Source organism: Plasmodium brasilianum, chromosome 8 (assembly GCF_023973825.1).
Source record: "Plasmodium brasilianum strain Bolivian I chromosome 8, whole genome shotgun sequence".
NCBI classification, from domain to species: Eukaryota; Apicomplexa; class Aconoidasida; order Haemosporida; family Plasmodiidae; genus Plasmodium; species Plasmodium brasilianum.
The window spans coordinates 1,008,054-1,029,647 of record NC_090121.1 but is presented as its reverse complement, the minus strand read 5'-3'; the positions used below and the strand labels follow the sequence as shown (position 1 = coordinate 1,029,647).

At 26.0% G+C, this 21,594-nt stretch overlaps 4 protein-coding genes across 4 annotated transcripts; 3 read left to right on the top strand and 1 right to left on the bottom strand.

The window, feature by feature from the left end:
• Positions 1-3,771: 3,771 nt before the first annotated feature.
• MKS88_002396 (ATP-dependent RNA helicase DDX6) lies at positions 3,772-5,394 on the top strand (the record flags this gene model as incomplete). The annotated part of the gene is made up of 2 exons (XM_067215400.1): positions 3,772-4,162; positions 4,484-5,394. 2 exons carry the CDS (start codon positions 3,772-3,774, stop codon positions 5,392-5,394), a joined length of 1,302 nt encoding a protein of 433 aa, XP_067073831.1.
• Positions 5,395-9,414: 4,020 nt separating this feature from the next.
• Positions 9,415-10,524, top strand: MKS88_002395 (histone H2A.Z; the record flags this gene model as incomplete). Its single annotated transcript, XM_067215399.1, has 3 exons — positions 9,415-9,508; positions 9,868-10,119; positions 10,394-10,524. 3 exons carry the CDS (start codon positions 9,415-9,417, stop codon positions 10,522-10,524), a joined length of 477 nt encoding a protein of 158 aa, XP_067073830.1.
• Positions 10,525-12,479: 1,955 nt separating this feature from the next.
• On the top strand, positions 12,480-14,169 carry MKS88_002394 (uncharacterized protein; the record flags this gene model as incomplete). Its single annotated transcript, XM_067215398.1, has 2 exons — positions 12,480-13,724; positions 13,954-14,169. 2 exons carry the CDS (start codon positions 12,480-12,482, stop codon positions 14,167-14,169), a joined length of 1,461 nt encoding a protein of 486 aa, XP_067073829.1.
• A 548-nt stretch (positions 14,170-14,717) lies between these two features.
• Positions 14,718-20,630, bottom strand: MKS88_002393 (uncharacterized protein; the record flags this gene model as incomplete). Its single annotated transcript, XM_067215397.1, has 1 exon — positions 14,718-20,630. The coding sequence occupies one exon, from the start codon at positions 20,628-20,630 to the stop codon at positions 14,718-14,720; it is 5,913 nt and encodes a 1,970-aa protein (XP_067073828.1).
• Between the last annotated feature and the right edge of the window lie 964 nt (positions 20,631-21,594).

Genomic DNA, 21,594 nt, shown 5'->3' with positions numbered 1-21,594 from the left:
TTTTCCATTCCCTTTAATGTAATATCCTTAGAATTACATATACTCCAAATAAAAAGCTTTTTTTCATATAGGACAAGCTTTCACTACAGTAAAGAATTAAAAAAATAATAAAAACAATAATATAGCAAGTTCCCAAGTAATTAAAAATAAATACAAAAAAGAAAATAAAAAATACAAAGTAGAAAACACAAAGTAGAAAACACAAAGTAGAAAACACAAAGCAGAAAGTACAAAATAAAAAATATTAAATATAACTAAAAGAACAGAGTATATGTAAAACTATAATTCATTAAAATATACTAACGAAGCAAAAATAAAAAAATTCTACATACTTTTAATTAAGCATAAAAAGGCTATTACCGTTTTGCAGAACATGGGTATACGCATACTTGTATGTGAGTATGTATATATTTATATGTATGTACGTATATATGTGTAGGTAAATATATACATATATATATATAAATATATACATATATATATATATATATATGTACAAACTTTTACATACTTAAATATGCCATGCGCTTGTGTAAAAGATAGAGCAAAAAAAAAAAAAAAAAAAAAAGTACACAAAATATTACGTGAAAATATAAAATGAAGATGAACTTATATTAAACATTAATTTATTTTTTATTTAGAAGAAACAAAAAAAAAAAAAAAAAAAAAAAATACCTATGCAAAATATTTTATCCATTTTATTGTATAATTTACCTATATGGAAAATTATGGTGTTACGATATCTCAATATACTTTCATTTGTTTTTGATGCATTCAAGTATTTATGTTACATATACACGTATAAGTTTTTACATTTTACAAAGCAAGAATTAAAAATTTTAGTGATAAATTAAGAACATGTTAATATGTATATATACAGAATACACAATAAATAGGCCCATTATTTATACAGGCAAATATTTTAGCGAAATTGCATTTAAGCTACTACGTGCTTTTTTAATTTTTTTTGCAATAATATTATTTTATTTGTGCTTTAATATAAGTACAACGACTTTCATTACTTATATATAGAGAATATGTAAATTTTTTTTCTTTGTAGTTTTATTTTACATCATTTTATTTTTTACCATTTCATTTTTCATCATTTTATATTCCCCCTTTTTGTTTTTTTACAAATTCGTAAGCCCAAATAATTTTGCGAAATAGTAATACATTATGTGTTCTATATAAATAATCATGTATAGATAGTATAACATTTTATAACTTATTATGTAATTATTTTTTTATTTTATTTTTATTTTTCATAATTGTAAATAAATAATTTTTTGTAAAAATTATTTAAAATTGTGCTATAATTTACTTATCAAATAATCGCAGAGAAAAGCCTTTTATTTAATCACCTTCATCATAGTTTTTTTTTTTTTTTCTTCTACTTAATATATGTTTTAGTCTCATTTTTTATAGTGTATATATATCTACTTGTAGTAAAAAATCATATATTGTCGAGTGTATAACAATATACACACATTTACATGCAGGTGCGGATGTATATATTTATGTATGTGTCTGTTGTATGTATTTAAATTTTTTTTTCCTCTTAAAATCTTTTTTTTTTTTTTTTTTTTTTTTTTGTATTTAGCCTTGTTTTTTCCCATTCTTATTTTTTCTTTAATATATATACTGCAATTATAAATGCTTCTTTATTATTAATATTATTAAAGTGGTTTATTATTTATTTACAATTACGCAGTAGTGAGGTACGTGTGTATAATGTATAAATGTGCACTTATGTGTAAATATATGTGTAAATGTGTATATATATATATATGTATATATTATATATATACACATAAGCACGTCTACTTTACATGCTTAAGCACTAGTCCTTTTCGCGCATTGTGTTCACTTCGATTGTTTCTTTCACGTTATATTTATTTTCTTCACACATAGCGGGATTCTTTCAGTATGTTTTTTTATTAATCATTGTTGCAGTTTTTTAAATTTTTTAGTAGTTCATTATTATCATCCCATTTTTAATTGTACTGTTCATACCTCTTTTTAAGACATACATGTACATACTGTATATATATATATGTTATATACGTATGTGTATGTATGTTATATACGTATGTGTATGTATGTTATATACGTATGTGTATGTATGTTATATACGTATGTGTATGTATGTTATATACGTATGTGTATATATGTTATATACATATGTGTATATAAGTTATATACATATGTGTATATACGTTATATACATATGTTTATATATGTATGTGTATGAATGTTTATGTATAAATATTTCAAGTTCACACAGATTTCTTAATACATTTGTACGCTTCTTCATTACTTACATATGTACAAATTTAATTTATTAAAAAAAAATTCCTGTTTTTCATATCCACATCTTATTTTTATATTTTTCTCTTTTGTTTACACTTGTATAGGTTTATATACTTACCATATTATTTTTACTCATATCGTACATAATTTATTACAACATTAAATGCTCTTTGTTTTATGTTTGTTCAGCATTTTAATTAAGCCTATTCAGACGTATATACATATGTATGTACGATTGTACACATTCTATTTTTTTAAAGCCTTGTTTGTGCATTGAATAAATAAAATTCAAAACTATTTATCTCAATAATTTTCTTACCTCGCAAATGTATATATGTATTATGTATGCATGTACTATGTATGTATGTATATGTATATTTCTACATATTCGTTTATACTTATATTCGTATGTACATGTAAACTTATATGAATAACACGTGTTACACTTTGTTTTTGCATTACGCAGGTTTAAGGATTGCTATATTTTATTCCTTTTTTTTTTTTTTTTTATTTATAATTTTTACTTTTTTTTTTTTTTAATTTCAAATAAAAATAATGTTATTTGTACTTTATTTTATAATTTTATATTCCTTTTTTTTTTTTTTTTTTTATTATTATTATTATACATATGTACATATATATATAATTATTATTCTGTACACATAATATATATTTTCTCTCTCTTTTTTTTTTTTTTTTTTTTTTTTGTATCATCTTTAATTTTTTTTTTTTTTATTGATTTTATTACATTTCTTATATTTTATTTCATAATAACGCAGTTAATTTTTCCTGTTTGGGCTTTATATATGGTTATTTAGTTTAATATATATATTTTTGCTTTCGTATATTATCGTCCTTTTTATTGTTTTTTTTATCGTCATTTTTATCGTCCTTTTTATCATCCTTTTAATAATACTCCTTTTAATTATCGTTTTAATTATCTTTTATTTATGCTTTTTTTTTTTTCTTTTCATACATGGTTAATATTTCCTTTTTATTTTTTCGCTTTTTTTTCTTTTGAGTTGCTTCCCCTACATTTCTCCTATTATATATATTATTCACGTTTTCATTGTTATTCTCGTTGATATTTTCTTTATCTTTCTCTTTTCCTTGCTCTTTCACTTTCTCGTTTCTTTCCTTTTTTTTTCTTTTCTTATATTGAATTGCATTTGAGGATAGAGTAAAAGAGTACAAAAATAGTACAAAAAATAAAATAGTACAATTTTGCACAAAATAAAAAACTACAAATTAGTACAAAACAAAATAACACAAAATAATATAAAACAAAATAATACACGACAGTACAAGTGCCACATTTAGAATTTCTGTTATACGAGTTGTAGTTTAACTTCTGTGTATGCGTATATTATATATATATATATTATTTGTTTGTGTATTTGTATATATATATATATATATATATATATATATATACATACATATTTATATATGTGCGTCAAAATGAGTTATAAAACTAATTATGCCAATTCGAATGCAAACGCTAATGCTTTGAATAATTCAAATAACCTAAACAAAATAGATGATAATATAATATTTGATGAAGCTTGGAAAAAGAAAATACTTGAACCATTAAAAGATCGAAGATATAAGACGGAGGATGTGACAAAAACTAAGGGAAATGAGTTTGAAGATTATTTTTTGAAGAGGGAACTTCTAATGGGTATATTTGAGAAAGGTTATGAAAAACCATCTCCTATTCAAGAGGAGAGTATTCCTGTTGCATTGGCTGGAAAGAATATTTTGGCAAGAGCAAAAAATGGGACAGGGAAAACCGCTGCATTTGCAATTCCACTCTTGGAAAAATGTAATACCCACAAAAATTTTATTCAAGGTAGGTCGACGCTCCGAGTTTTGCACATGCAGTATGTGTATGTTTAGTATTAATACGTGTAGCCGCATGCTCATTTGTAGTTGTATGAGTACATGCCATCGCATGTGCATATGTGGTAGTACCAGTACGTGCAGTCCTATGTGCTTGTTTGTGCTTACAAAATTATTTGTGTGCATGGTAACACGTCGAAAAGATCTTCGTCCATCGTATACATTTGCGCATTTCTTTAAATTTTTTTTTCATACGTGCCCTTTTTTTTTTTTTTTTTTTTTTTTTTTTATACCTACCTTTTAATTTTTGCTTCCCTTTCTTTCGTAATAGGACTTATACTAGTGCCAACGAGAGAACTGGCATTACAAACATCCGCAATGATAAAGGAATTGGGTAAACATATGAAAATACAATGTATGGTTACGACTGGGGGTACATCGTTAAGAGATGATATTATGAGATTATATAATGTTGTTCATATATTATGTGGTACACCAGGTCGGATATTAGATTTAGCAAATAAGGATGTTGCAAATTTATCAGGATGTCATATAATGGTAATGGATGAAGCGGATAAGTTATTATCACCAGAATTTCAACCAATAGTTGAAGAGTTAATGAAATTTTTACCAAAGGAAAAACAAATATTAATGTATTCTGCTACGTTTCCTGTTACTGTGAAAGAATTTAGGCAAATATATTTATCTGATGCACATGAAATAAATTTAATGGATGAATTAACCTTAAAAGGTATTACACAGTATTATGCTTTTGTTAAAGAGAGACAAAAAGTACATTGTTTAAATACCTTATTTTCTAAATTACAAATTAACCAAACTATTATTTTCTGTAACAGTATTACAAGAGTAGAATTATTAGCAAAAAAAATTACAGAATTAGGATATAGTTCTTTTTATATTCATGCAAGAATGTCACAAACACATAGAAATCGAGTTTTTCATGATTTTAGAAATGGTGCTTGTAGATGCTTAGTATCTTCTGATCTATTTACTAGAGGTATAGATATACAATCTGTTAATGTTGTTATTAATTTTGATTTTCCTAAAAATTCAGAAACATACCTACATAGAATTGGGAGATCAGGTAGATATGGACACTTAGGATTAGCTATAAACCTAATTACATATGAAGACCGTTTTAATTTGTATAAAATTGAATTAGAACTTGGAACGGAAATCCAACCTATTCCCAATGAAATAGATCCATCCCTGTACACCTAATTCGTAGTGCATACACACAAACAGACTCGCATACGTACAACAAGAACATATATACACACATTTATATACATGCGCATATATATATGTATATATATACGTATGTATATGTACATATATATGCATACTTTTTACGCATATTACAGCTGCGACTTACATTTTATTCGTACGTATATATTTATATATATATATTCTCCAATATATGTATATATATATATATATATATATATAATTGTAAATATACCACGCTTTATTCTTATTTATTTTTCATTTTCCCCTTTATTTTTTTTTTTTTAAACTATTGACATTTATATGGGAGTATAAATTAATTAAAGCATAATAAATTATTTTACACAACAGGATATATGTATATATATATGTATAAATATGCATATATGTATATACCTATTTGCGCATTTTTTTTTTTTTTTTTTTTTGTTAAAATATTATTTATAATTGCACCAAATTAAACGCACAAAATAAATATAACTGATTAATTAGAATATTCTATTCATATGTATATATTTGTATATGGAAGTATATACAAACAAAAAGGTATGCATACATACATATATATATATATATATAAACTTCATACATAAAAATCGTATGATGTTTATCGAAGTATACAAAGTTAACTGCAAAATCGAAATGAGCGAATATTTTACTGTTAAAAAAAAAAAAAATTGCATCATGCATCAAATTTTTTATGAGCCTCTGGAATACTTCATTTAGAAACTTAAGTGCAAATAAAAATTGATGAATGCATTTTTTTTATGCTTCGGGTAATATTAGATAGTATTATTTTTTTTATGCTTCTTATATAAGTAGAGCCATATAAATGTACGTAAAATGTTAACAACTTTACGATATGCTTAAATAGTTTAGTTATTTTACTTGTTCCTAGTTCTAGCATATGTTAACCAGAAAAAATAAGAGAAAAAAAAAAATGTAAATTAAAAGTGTATTTTTGTTCATTAATATAAGTATATCAGCATATAATCTATTATTGTATTATATTTTATAATAATATTCCTTTATATTACATTTTCCTGTGCTCATTTTTTACATGTACTGTTCATATTTAAACGATTTTTTAAAATGCCCTATTACTGCCTCTTGATGAACGTTCATTAGTAGCCATACACATGCGCACATACACATATTACACATATATAAATATATATATAATACTCATATATATGTATATAATACACATATATATGTACATATTACACATATATTGTACATATTACACATATATTGTACATGTTACACATATATAAATATATATATAATACACATATATATGTATATAATATTTCATATATATATAGAATATTCAAGAATTCATTTTTTTTTATTTCCATTTTTTCTTTAATGCGCGGTTCCATGTAACAATTCCCAAATATCATTCTATAATGATACTTTTATGTACAATTTATTATCGCATGAACTGTTTTTAATTATCCTCCATATTTTTTTTTTTTTTCTTTTCTTTTTTACTTTCTTTTTAAAATATTCATTTGTTGCTTACGTGCACAGACAGGCACATATTTTTCTACTGTTATTTAGAGGGAAAAAAGAAAAAGTTTCTCTATGCAATAGTTTTAAAAAGATACGTAATTACCTGTTATAGATTAATATAGGATACTTTTATCAGGAAAATTTTTTTTTTTTTTTTTTTTTTTAACTTCATATTTAAATTAGTATATATGGAGTTATATTAACTGAACATACTGGACACTCTTTTATCGTAAACGTAGTTTATTCTGGCTGTATATTTATTTCTCACATGTAAAAGCAAAAAATAGCAATGGTTAAATAATTTAGTAGAATAAAAAATGTTACAAGATATTTTCTCCTGACCTTGTCAGGATGTTAGCATTGATAAATGTCTTTTATCTATGTGATGAAAACATGCTCATTAAAAAAAAAGAAAAAAAATTTTTTTTATGAATTCCAAACTGTTGTAACTAAAAAAAAAGGTAGACTGAACATATTCAAAATGAAATGGTTCAAAAATGGAACGAATTTATATTGTTGACACATATGCTTAAATATCGAAAAAGAATATTTTTTTCTATCATTTATCTTTATACATTTCCTTACTTTTTTTATATGTGCATATATCATGCATATGTATCACACTGGTATTAAATATATGTATATTCTTTTTTCACATTTTAAAAAAGTTCAGAATACGCATATACGCCGAAAAATGATAAAATACGGTATGTTAATACATACTTTCCTTTTTTTTTTTTTTGTCCTTCACATTCATGTACTTGTTACAATCATTCGTCTAAGCGAACGATCACAAACGGAAATCTAATTTTATTTCATTTTAAAAATGAAAACAAATTTGTATGTTTTTTTTTTTTTTTTTATACATGCAAAATAAAGAAAAAAATATATTATACTATACTACATAAAAACTGTTACATATGAATTTTAACACCCTTAAATGGTACACTTATATTAAAATATATAAACCATATTTTAACAGTATAGGAAATTATTAAAAATAAAAAATTAAAAATTTCACAATAAAAGCATTTAATAAAAAAAAATATTACAGTGTAAATATTTTTGCGTACATACATGGTTATTACTTGGCGTATTATGCGAAATGCAACATGTGTGAATTTACGAACAATTTAATTTCAAAATATAAAAAAAAAAATATATCTTTTAGTTAGGCTAATCAAATATACACATTATTGTAGGTGTATTTACTTTGATTTATTCTTATATGTACCCGCTTAAATCTAAACAAAATATATTATACGGTTATGCATTCATTATACTTTTTATTTTAAATAAACCTAAACCAGTTATAAATTTTAGGTAATATATTTTTCCCATATGAAATTGTAAAAAATAAGGAAAAAAAAAATATTAAGAAAGTTGGTTAAGTTTTTTTATTCAACGAATTTTAACAGTAAAACGGTTTAAAACTATATGAAAATAATCCAAATATACTATTTTTTTTTTTTTTTTTTTTTGTTTAAGCTCGACAAAAAAAATATATATATATATATATATATTTATATAATATATATAAAATAATAAAAAAAAATTTTAAAATTTAGAATTTTTGCAATTTTCATTGAAATCTTATGGTTATCGAAATAATTATTTTGGGGCGTTTTTTCGTTTTATGCGATTTAAGTGCGATGATACGGATGCTCTATTTTATTGAATGTTCGTAGTAAAAAATGTCCTATTCTTTTATTTTTTACACGTGTATTTATTTTTTTATTTTGTTTACCATTATTTTTAATTATATTCATATTTGACTAAAAGTAATCAAAATTATTGAAGAGGATTATATATATATTACATATACATATATATAACATATACATATATATAACATATACATATATATAACATATACATATATATACCATATACATATATATAACATATACATATATATAACATATACATATACATATATATAATATATACATTTATATAACATATGCATATATATATAACAATATATATGCATATATACATTATATATTATATATATATATATATTTGATTGTATGTAACATTGTTTTTCCGATGCGATTATTTTATAATATTATATTATTAAAGAAGTTTGCATTTAAAAAAAAATTGCCTTCCAAAATTTTTTTTTTTTTTTTTTGGTATTTAAAACATAATTGCATTTGTTTAAAAAAATACAAATGAAAATTCATTAGAAAATAATATTCACAAAAATAATTTAATTTTTTTTTTTTTTCTCTTTTGTAATGCATTAATTTATACATTTAATATTACAAACAATTGTATTTTATTTACTTTTATACAAATACACAAATTATACTATACAAATTATATCATATATATATATATATATATATATATATATATATATATAGTATATTTGAATGTAACTTTTGTTTTCAAGTTCATTTAACATAATTTTTTAGTGAAGTTTTTTTTTTCATTTTACCATTTGCTATTTATTATTATTATTATTATTATACATATATTTAAGTAATTATGGAAGTTCCAGGAAAAGTAATTGGTGGTAAAGTAGGAGGAAAAGTCGGTGGTAAAGTTCTTGGTCTTGGTAAAGGAGGAAAAGGAAAAACAGGTAAAATTTATAAAAAAGAATAGAAATGAGTACAGAAAATTGTACTTATATATATAAATAAATATATATATATATATATATGTGTGTGTTAATAAGTGTACTTTTTTTCGTATGTGGATGCAATTTTTTTTTATTTTTGTATGCTTTGTACACAATTTTTATCAATGGTTGTATAACATTTATATATTTTATAAAATAGGTATTTAGTTTAGTGTTTTTATATTTTTTTTAAAAAAAAAAAAAAAAAAATTTTTAAAGCTATGTAAAGTTATGTAAGATTACTCAGTATTATTTATTCCTCTGATATATAATTCCATAAATTTGGTAATATGTTATATTTAATTGTTTTTCCCATGCAGGTTCAGGAAAAACTAAAAAAGCTCCATTATCCCGTGCATCAAGAGCAGGGTTACAATTTCCAGTTGGTAGGGTACACAGAATGTTAAAAACAAGAATTTCGTCAGACGGAAGAGTTGGATCAACGGCAGCAGTTTATGCAGCAGCAATTTTGGAATACTTAACTGCAGAAGTTTTAGAATTAGCAGGAAATGCAACAAAGGATTTAAAAGTTAAGAGAATTACACCAAGACATTTACAACTAGCCATTAGAGGTAATTTTATTCTTTTTTTTTCTTTTTTTTTTTTTACCTCTTCTCTACTTTTTGTCCATATTTATAATTCTTTGGTGAATATGCCTTTTGTGTAAAATGAAGAGAAGAATACATGCCACATGAACATATGCCAAATATGCATGTGCAAGTATTCACATATATATGTATGAATGTATGCGCGTTTATGTATATATGGCAGTGTCGTATTTATAAAAGAAATAGTAAAAAGAGACCATACTGAAAACATCTTTTTTTTTTTTTTTTTGATTTATAGGTGACGAAGAATTAGATACACTTATAAAGGCGACTATAGCTGGTGGTGGTGTTATTCCACATATTCATAAAGCTTTAATGAATAAAGTACCAGTTCCACCTACGCAAGCAAAAAAACCAAAGAAAAACTAAGGTGGAAAATTAATGTTTTGCAATATAAACACTAAACAAATATAATAATTTCATATGTTCCTTTTATTATGTTTTTTTTTTTTTTTTTTTTTTTCTTTCCCCTTCTCCCCCTCACATTTCTATGTATATATGAATCTACACAAATATAAGCATAGCAACACGCGTATATATATGTATGTACATAATATATATATATATATATGCAAATGTATACCTGCATATATATATATATATATATGTGTTTATACGCTCAAACGTCCTTATATTGATGTGATATACATTCTAAAATTTAAACATTTTTTAATTTTTAAATTATTATGTCTTTTTCACATTACGTTAATATATTTTTTAAGGTTATTACGGCAAAAAAAACAGTGTTTAGTTTATCTCTGTTATTTTTGTACTTATTTATTTATATATATATTTTTATATTCCATCATTACTTTATCGCATATATATATATATATATTTATATATATGTGTGTATGTATATTTATTTATGTTTATATATTTACATTTTTAATTATCATTTCCTAATTGCTAAAGATTGCATTGATAAAAATTTTTACAAAATACAAAAATGAACTTTTAGCGGATAAAAGAGAAATATAATAATTTCCTTCAGCTAATAAATAAGTAAATATATATATATATATATATATGTACATATATGTACATATATGTACATATATATTGTACTGTATATTATACAATGTAGGAAATTACTTTTTATTTTTATTTTATTTTATTTTATTTTTTTTGATAATTAGATGAAATAAAAAGGAATTATATTATTTTGCGTCTTTCTTTTTTTTTTTTTTTTTTTTTTTTTTTTCCGTCTTAAAATTGTCCTTTTCTTCAATAAAAATAATATATATATGTATATATATAAAACAAAATTATTACAGAACTAAGTACCAGTTATATATTATGTAAAGAGTGTATTAAAGCAGAAAAAAAACAAAAAAATTTTAAGATATGAAAGAATAAACGTATAATGAATAAATAGCTGCTACAGATAATATAGAAAAGCGCCATGCAAATTCACAATGTTATATCGCTAATACTGAACATGTAATATTTAAAGTTAAATATATATCAATGTAAATTGTAAAGGCGTTAAACCCTTGATCACACGGGGGTGCATATATTCATATATATAAACACTACGTTAAGTGGTACAATTAGGTAAATGTATTATGAATGCTTAAATGGACTAATTTTTTTTTTTTTTTTTTCTGACCACTCTTAGTTCAAGGTTGTTCCAACTTGTTTTGAGTACTGCTGAAATTTTTTCTAATTTAAACGAATGCATAATTATATGTTTATATTTTCATATGGCATGGTGCGATATAGTAGAGACTTCAGTTTCATAACAGATTAACGACTTCTCTATATCTTACACTTCACATAGGTGAAAAATTCAAAATGATTATTAAAATATTTAATTAATATAAATACCACTTTAATGGTGAAACTTTTTTTTTTTCTTTTTTTTTTCTTTTTTTTTTCTTTTTTTTTTCTGGGTAGTTGCAAGTATATATAACACAAGTATACAATCAAGTGTACATTTCAGTTCTGTTATTCTGAACAGACTTTTCTGTAACAAGGGGTAGATTACGAAAAGGCGTTCATTTAGTTGACATAGCTATGTTTTGTAAAAATGTATATGTACATGTATATGTACATGCCTACTTGTGTGAGTTTCCCCATTCTGAGAACACAAAAAAAAAATTAATCAAAATATCTGAAAAACATTTTATTCAAAAAAATGAAGATGCTATTCTTTCAAGCCGCCAAGAGACTTAAAGAGAGAAAAAAAAATAAAATGAAAACAATGAAGAATAATATAAAGTATTACAACAACAGTTAATATGTTTAAACAGGGAAGTAGTATATTTACGCATGTATATTACTTGTTAATATTTTATATATTTTTTATGTGTTCATATGGCATGACTTTTCAAAAGCCTGTTATCCCATTCCGATCTTTTGTACATGATATCGGTTTTACCAAACATTTTAATTCTATCGTGAGAAGGAACAAGAACTGCATACACTATCAGCATAATATAAAAGAGTCATCTATAAATTGTATGAACAGGAATAGAAATAATATAAGCAATGGAAGGAATGGAAGTAGCAGATGTGAAAGAAGTAACCAAAGTAAACAAATTAACAACAATAAGAGCAACAGTTTAGGTCAGGATCATACAGAAGAAAAGGAGAATTTATTTTCTCTATACTTAGATAGTCATTATCATACTAGTAAAAAGGGAGATGACTACCATAAAATTGGAAAAAAAAATTACAATAAAGGAAAAGAAGAATTAGAGGCAGACAAACCAAAAGATATGCAAAAAATTGAAAACATTCCTAATTTTAAGAAAGAAAAAGAAGGCAAAGGAGAAATTGAAAGGCAACACAAAAAAGTAGAAGAACATGTTTATATCCAAAATAATGTGGAATGCAATGAGGGCAAAAAAGTGAAGGGTGTACATAGCAAAGATAAAAATGGAAATGATGATCACTCAGTATTTGCAGACTACAGTGAAATATTCAGTTCGACAAACCAAAAAAAGAGTAGCCCTACTGCTGCAGCAGAAGTAGGAACTACTGCCTCTGCTACTGCCCGCAAAGGAACCAGCACAAATATGTCTGAATTAGAAAATAAGAAACCTTTACAACATGCACACAGAAAAGAGGAAACAAAAAAAAAAATTATGAGCAAGGAAGAAGTGCGTAAAAAATTATCGGAGCTAGCCAAATTAAGATGGAGGGATGTAGAAGAGAGAAAAAAACTATTGAGATGTAAAAATACATTTAAACATTCTGAAAAAACAAAAGAATTATTATCGTATAAAATAAAATTGAAATGGAAAGATGATAATTATAGAAAGAGGATTATAGAAAAAACAAGAATTTTTAATCAAGACGAAAATACAAAAAGAAGAAAATCGCAATCCTTAAAAGAAAAATGGAAGAGCAAAGAATTCAGGGAAAAAATGTTAAGTAATAGGAAACCATTTAGCACTGAAAGAAGAAAAAAAATATCCGATATAATAAAACAAAAGTGGACAGAAGAAGAATATAAACAAAAAACCTTAAATGCTATAAGGGAAAATTACAAAAAGAGAAAATTAGAAGTTGGTCTAAACCCAAACCTTAATTACACTGAAAACGCCATGATGTTCAAGCAGGTATTCTGGGGAAAACACATGCTCTCACAAGATATGCATGCATAACGCACAATTCACACATACATGCGTACGTACACGTATACAAAATGCATAGTGCGTATGTAGAACTATTTATTTCTGGGTTAACTGTAATTGAGAGAATGCTTCATATTTGCATTATTTCATCTTTGTTGATTTATTCATTTTTTATTTTTTATTTTATTTTATTTTTTTTTTCTTTTTTGCATAGCTCGGAATGAGTGCGCCCAAAATAAGGAGCTTTCCGAATGGGCATAAAGAAAAGTTAAGGGGGAAAAAAAGGACCAAAATAAAAAAGAAAGACAAAGAAAACTACAAGGAAAATTGGAAAAGTATTTATGATAGTTTGTTAGATAAAAATGAGTTTCAAAATTCGTTATCATATTTAAATAAAATCGATAATCTAAGGGTTAGCACAAACACGTAACTAACATATCATGGACAGGAAAAAAAGGAAAAAGAAATATCATTGCTCTGTAACGAGTAATATGAAGAAATGCGTGAAGCGCACGTGCGGGGTGTGTACTTATAGGCGTACGTATGTGTGTATGTATGTATTTTCTTGTGCACACATGTTTGCATATTTTCCACATAATGGATGCACATTTCTGATCCTTCCTCTTCAAAATGTGAGAAGTACCTGAGGCCGTGCAAGTATATATAATATCTCCATATATTTAGATTTTTTTTTTTTCTTTTTTTATATTTTTTCGAGCCATATCATTTGCCGTAGCTTCATAAGGGTTAATATATTTTGTCCTTTAACCGTGTGTGTGGAAGTACCTCTAGGCGGGTTCCTTCACTCGGATACACTTGTATATATATATATATATATATATATATACAAATGTGCATGTATGCATACGTAACAGTGAGTATACAGACATAGTTACATACTCATAGTTGTACTGTGTGGTGGTGCCCCCCATGTAAAATTCCCCTTTTTTTGTGTTTCCTTATTGGTAATGTGTGTATTCAAAATTTAATTCTATGTTTACATTTCTTGTACTCTTCATTTGTATCTACATTTTTTATATTATTATATTGTAGGCTAAATAACACAGGACATTTTTTTTTTCTGGCACAGAGCTTATGTGTGAATTCATTTTGTTCATAATTTTTTATTGAAAATTTTGTTAAAATTTTTATTAATTTGTTAATATAAATGGAATTTTTCAAATTATTATGATCTAGATTTATAAATACTTGATAATTTTTGTTTTTTGTTTTTGTCCTTTTCTGTAACTGCAGTATGTGTTTAAAATATTTCAGAGTAATTGGGAAACACTCATTGTCTATTTTATTCATGGAAAAGTCTAACACCTTTACTACTACGAAATTGCATGTACAGAAACTTGACAAAAAGGAGGAATACAAAGAGCTGTTAATGTTATTTCCCGATAAAAGAAGTTTGCTTAATTTTAATTTTTTTTTTCTTTTCCCCTCACCATTATTACTGCTATTGAGGTAGTTACTCTTGCTGCTATTTCTTCCGCTTTTATTTCTTCCGCTTTTATTGCTATCGCTTCTATTTCTATCGCTTCTATTTCTATCGCTTCTATTGCTACCGCTTCTATTTCTATCGCTTCTATTGCTACCGCTTCTATTGCTACCATTTCTAATACTACCGTTACTCTTGTTGGAATTCCACGAATCATTTATGACCGTGTTTGTCAGCGCAAATGATAGTGTTAACAAACTTTTGTACGTAAAGTTATTCCATCTTAGATCTAATATTTTCATATTATTTAATTTCTTTTTTTTTATTAATGTAGATATATACATAAGTGCATCATCATTTAGCTTATTTGAACACAATTTTAGAGTTTTTAGTTTATTCAAATTTAAATTTTCTAGTGTTTTTCTTTGAAATGTAGACAAACATTCGTTTAATTCCTGCAAAGAGTCGTCCGATGTATTTTCTTCACTATCAGATGAACAGCTATATATGTTATATGTATTAATTTTTTTGTAACTATACTCATTACTGTAGTTAATACTTTCACTTATCTTATCGCCTTCTTTTTTTCTCTCTGATGATAGCATGAATATTTCTGCTTCGCATTCTTCCCCCTCCGCATTATTATTAACGTTCTTAGAACTATTTAACGGTACACAGTTAACTCCATTTCCACTTCCTTTACTATGCATGCCTTGTTCATACTGCTTCGGTAGTTCATCTTGCCCTACTCCATTGTCTACCACGTTGTCTACCACGTTGTTTATCCATCCATTCTCCGATTTAACCCCTTCTTGTGATATTCGGTCAGAGCCCCTCTTGGCTGCAATTTCGGAGTGTCTAGTTGCAGTCTTTACCCCTTTTCCCTGTTTTAACACGAAGCAGTTATAAAAGCAGTTACTGTCAAAGAAGAGAATTTTATTTTTTTTCTTAAACATTATTCTGTTATCATCGTATGGTAATGAAGTGCTGCTTCTCTGTTTGGCATTTGTTGCATTATTTTTGCTTTTTTTTTTTTTTTTTGTCATTATTGTTGTCGTTCCTGTGGTGATATTTTTTTGTTTTATTTTTTGAGTATTTAGAAACGACTCTGTCCTATTCTCATTTCTCTTATTAGCCCCTTGTAATGTCGTTTTATCTTCTTCTTCCACTTTTTTGGCTGTAATTTTTTTTTTCTCTTTTTCCGCTCCCCCCTTTTTGGTTTTCTTAATATAATTTACGTTAAAATAAATAATAAAATTTTTATTAAGTTTATTGTTATCCCAATTGTTCTTGTTATATATTGTTTGGTCATAAATAATATTGTTACCCATGAAAAAAAAGTGCTTCAATCGATTTTTCTTCAAGTAGTTTAAAAATAGGAAAAAGTAGGAATAATGTATGCGACACCTTATTATTTTGATTGTTTGAATATTTTTGAAAATAAATAAGAAAAGGGACAAAAAAAAGCATATGGTATTATTTACAAAACAATCATTTATATGTAAACAGATAATGTCTGTAATTTTTTTTTTTACTAATTTCACAAATACATATTTTATATGAAATAACATTTTACTACCATCATAAATTTTGGAAAAATAAATATGATGTTGATTATATAATTTTTTTTTGAATTTCTTCTGTATATTTTTAATTCTAATATTTTTAAAAAATAAAAATACATTAAATATATTTGTTTTATTCTTTTCACAGTATTTAAAATAAGATTCATGTGGAATATGTGAAATGCTACTTGTGTACCTCTTACCCTGTACAAATAAATTCATCTGTTCATCCCTTAAATACCCTTTCAAATAAGACAATAATCTGTCACTACTAATTTGGCTCTTACTGTAGTTCTGCATTTCATCGTTTGCTTTTTTCCATACGCTATGTTTTTTACTTACACTATTTTGTGATAAATAATGTTGTGCTATATAGTACTGCGAGTCGTATTTTTCCGCGACAAACTCTTTCGGTCGATCCATTTGTATTTCACCCTCTTTGCACATTTCTTCGTCTCTCTCGTTCCCATCTATGGATCTCCCAATAGTAAGCGCACCTTTATTAAAGGTACATATTTTCCCACAATTGTACAGCTGCTCCGATAGCATATCGTTTTGACAGGTCCTCCAACCCTTGTCACCATTTGCTTTATCTGCATTAACTGCTTTATCTGCATTAACTGCGTTAACTGCATTAACTGCGTTAACTGCTTTAACTGCTTTACCCTCTCTAACTGCTTTACCCTCTCTAACTGCTTTACCCTCTCTAACTGCTTTACCCTCTCTAACTGCTTTACCCTCTCTAACTGCTTTACCCTCTCTAACTGCTTTACCCTCTCTAACTGCTTTACCCTCTCTAACTGCTTTACCCTCTCTAACTGCTTTTCCTTCTCTAACTGCTTTTCCCTCTCTAACTGCTTTTCCCTCCCTAACTGCTTTACCCAATTTAACTGCTCCATTTGCAATACCGCCAGCGGTGGAACTACCCGCGCATTCTTTGGTGCTTCCCCCACTATCAGCATTGTTACTACTACTGTCCTTATTGTTTAATTCCATTAATTTAAATTCATTCCACTTTTTTAATAACTGCACTTCTTTTTCTGAGAAAGTAAAATTGGCATAATTGCTTCGAAGCAAGAAAGTGAAGAAGCCTTTATTAATTTTATCGAAATAATATTTTTTTAATTTTTTTCTAATCGTTTTTTGATATGTTAAATAACCTATCAAATTGTTGAATTCATCTTTTTTCTTTTCATCGCATAAAACAAATGAATATTTCCTTTCTATTTCTAAATTTATTCTAATTTTTTTTATCTCTTTCGTTAAACGTATAATATTTCGGATGGAGTCAAAAAATATGTTCTTTTCCTCTACAAAAAAATGGTTAACCTTATTTTTGTAGCCATTAGACAGGGTACTAAAACAGTTAATCGAATTATTATTTTTAAAATTTTTCAATGGATGAACTGATATATTTCTGTTCTTACTAATATGCAAATGGGAATCATTATCATTATCATTGTATGAAATGCGTTCATTGTCATAAAACGAATTTGCGTAAAATGATGAAGGAAAAAAATTTTTATACATATAATTAGAATTATGGTTACCAATTTTATTTCCTTCTTCTTTGTATGTATCCTCTACTTCTCTCTTACTAGTTAGTGTATTACTCCCATGTGAACGTTCTATCCATTTATATTTATACAAATAATCGTCTTCATATATCATGTTATTCTGCATCGTGTTTATAACACCCACTGTGCCATTATTACTTCCATTTTTAACATCACTCAGTGATTTGAATTTTAGTATCATTTTATCCTTGTGCTCATTGTTCTTACTGCGTTCTATTTCCAGTAAAATTTTTTTTTTTATTCCAAAAGGGATTTTTTGGTCTGATCCGTTGCCATTTGCACCCTTGTGATCAGTTGCTTTGCATTCCACCTCTTTACGACCCACCTCTTTGTGATCTACCCCTTTATGATATACCCCCTTGATGTACTCTACATACTTTTTATTCTCTCTGTTGCAAATATTCCTGTTACACGTATTTCTTTTTTTAAATATATCTTCCCGTAAAAAATTGACTTCACCTATTCTTGTAAGGTTGTTGTTGATATGTCCCATGCTTCCACTACACCCTTTAAAGGCTCTTTCGCCGAACCCATAATACGTATATTTTATTAAATCGTTCTCATTGTTTTTATCATGATCATTGTTTTTATCATGATCATTGTTTTTATCATGATCATTGTTTTTATCATGCTCATTGTTTTTATTATGCTCATTGTTTTTATCATGCTCATTGTTTTTATCATGATCATTGTTTTTATCATGCTCATTGTTTTTATCATGCTCATTGTTTTCATCGTTATCATAGCGCATTTCCCTCGCACTTAACTTATTACTCTTACTAAGCAACGTACTTCTATTACTGAATAAAAAGTTTGTCTTCGTATTTGTATTACTTTTAGGAGAATAATTGTACCCCTCTTCATTTCCTTCTGCATTGATGTTCGTCATATTGCTGTAAGTGTTGTTATCCTTATTACCACAACAGCAGTTAGCAATACAACTACTACTTTTGTTACCACTGCCACTGAATATCGAAGTGTCCACTCTTTTTAATTCATCATTTCCATAATTTTCATTAAAATATAAAAGGGAATAATGATCGCATTTATTTTCACCCTTTAGAATAGTGTTACTTACAAAACTGGACAATTTGTCATCATTTGTAGTTGCCTTATTCTTTAATTCCCCTTCAGAAACGAAGTCATATTTACGATTATCATTTAGATAATGCTCTTCCTTACTGTTTTCATTGCTATTATAATAAAACATATTTTTTTGTTGTTGTTCTGACAAGTTTTGTACATTCCCTGAGAAGGGAGAGAAACTATTTGGCTTTCCCCATTCCCCCCTCTTATTTGCACTTTGTATCCTTTCATAACTTTTCTCAGCAGGGTTACTAGTGCTCTTTTCCTTACTATCTGCATTACCCTCTACATTGCAAAACAAACCCATATTGTTAGACATTCCCTCCTCTTCCCTTTCTATACCTTCCCTTTCACTCTCTTCTGCTTCCTTGTCTTCCCTCTCATTCATGTCACTTTCTTTTTCCTCAAAAGTCAAATCATTGTTCATATCACTCATGTTAAGAGTAATTGAATTGAAGGTATGTTTGTAGTCTGAATGCGTATTTAATGTACTCTTGCGAATGCATTTATTACGCTTATTCACGTATATATATTTTTTCTTTTTTTTGGAGCATAAAAGATAATGTAATAACCATAACTTTCTAACTTGTTTATAATACTGTATATGTTTGTAATAAGTTTTATATTGTATTCTTTTAATAATTCGTTTTATATTTTTAATTATTCTATATTTCCTCCTAGTTTCAGTTGGTTCATTTTTAGAATAACGTTTTTTATGATTTGTACAGCTGTTTAGTAATGGTGCCTTTCGTTTCGGCCCCTCTCTGTATATCTTGTGTTCTATCGTGTGTCCTATCTTATTTGCTCCCTTTTTTTCTCCCTTATTTGCTCCCTTATTTGCTCCCTTTTTTTCTCCCTTATTTGCTCCCCTATTTGTTCCCTTTTTTCTCCCCTCTTTTCTGCTTCTTTCCTGGATAAAGGTATTTATTATGTTGCCGCTCGTAAAATCGAGACTTTCGTTAAATATCTTTAATGCTAATATAATATTTTTGTATTTATTAAATTTTTTATTTTTTCTAGCGAAATAGTCATTAGTTGTATTCAACTGAATAGTTGTGTGTTTTAATTTATTATCATAGCATGTATTTATGCTTTCTTCTTCACTCATGACAATCGGATCGACACTATGGTAAGAGTTCGTTTCATTGCTCTTTAAAAAGTCTTTCTTATTTATAATGTTATTGTCACTATCTGATAGGGAAAAGTTGTTAACAATCATAATTTTGAAAAAAAAAGAAAAAAAAGAAAGAGAAATTGAAAAGAATTGAGAAAAAATGCAAAAAAAAGGGAGAGAAATGGAAAAGAAATTGAAAAAAAATGGAAAAAAACAGATAACTAATGTAAATGAAATGGAAAAATAATAACAGAACATCATCAAAAAAGAAACGAAAAAGAAACGAAAAAGACTACTATTATAACAAAACAGAGGAAATTCGAAAAATTAAGGTGAAGGTATAATTTAGTAGCAAAATTACCATATATCGAGTACACGTCTTTAAATTTGTACAACACGTTATTACACAGATGATAAACAAATTAAAGCGCACATGTACACGTACATGCGTATGTATATAATATATTTACACATATATTATATACGTAATGTAACCTGTAATGTGTAGTGTGTTATTTGTAAATGTGTGTTACTTTGGTTTATAGAAAAAAAAAAAAAAAATAGGAAAAAAAAAGGGGAACTTAATAATTAATTACACAAAGAAAAACATTACACTAAAATATTTTGAAGAGAGAAACGATGAGATAAATGAACAGTAAAGCAAATGAGAAAAATTAAATTGATCCGAAAAAAATTACAATAATGAATAACGCATAATGAATTATGAAAAGTAAAATAATGAACAAAATTTGGCTTATCAAAGACTAAAATTTTAATCTGTTTCTTCCCCTTTTTAGAATTAATCTTATTTAAATGTTTCCTGACCAATTTTTTAATTATGCACTCTTGTAATTAAAAAATATCATTCAAATTGGCAATTAATAAAAAAAATAAAATAAAATAATTAAACAAATAAATAAGTAAGTAAATGAATGAGTAAGCAAACAAGCAAACAAACAAACAAACAAGCAAACAAACAAACAAGCAAACAAACAAACAAGCAAACAAACAAACAAGCAAACAAATAAATATTTGTATATATTTGAATAAATTAACGCCATTACAGCCA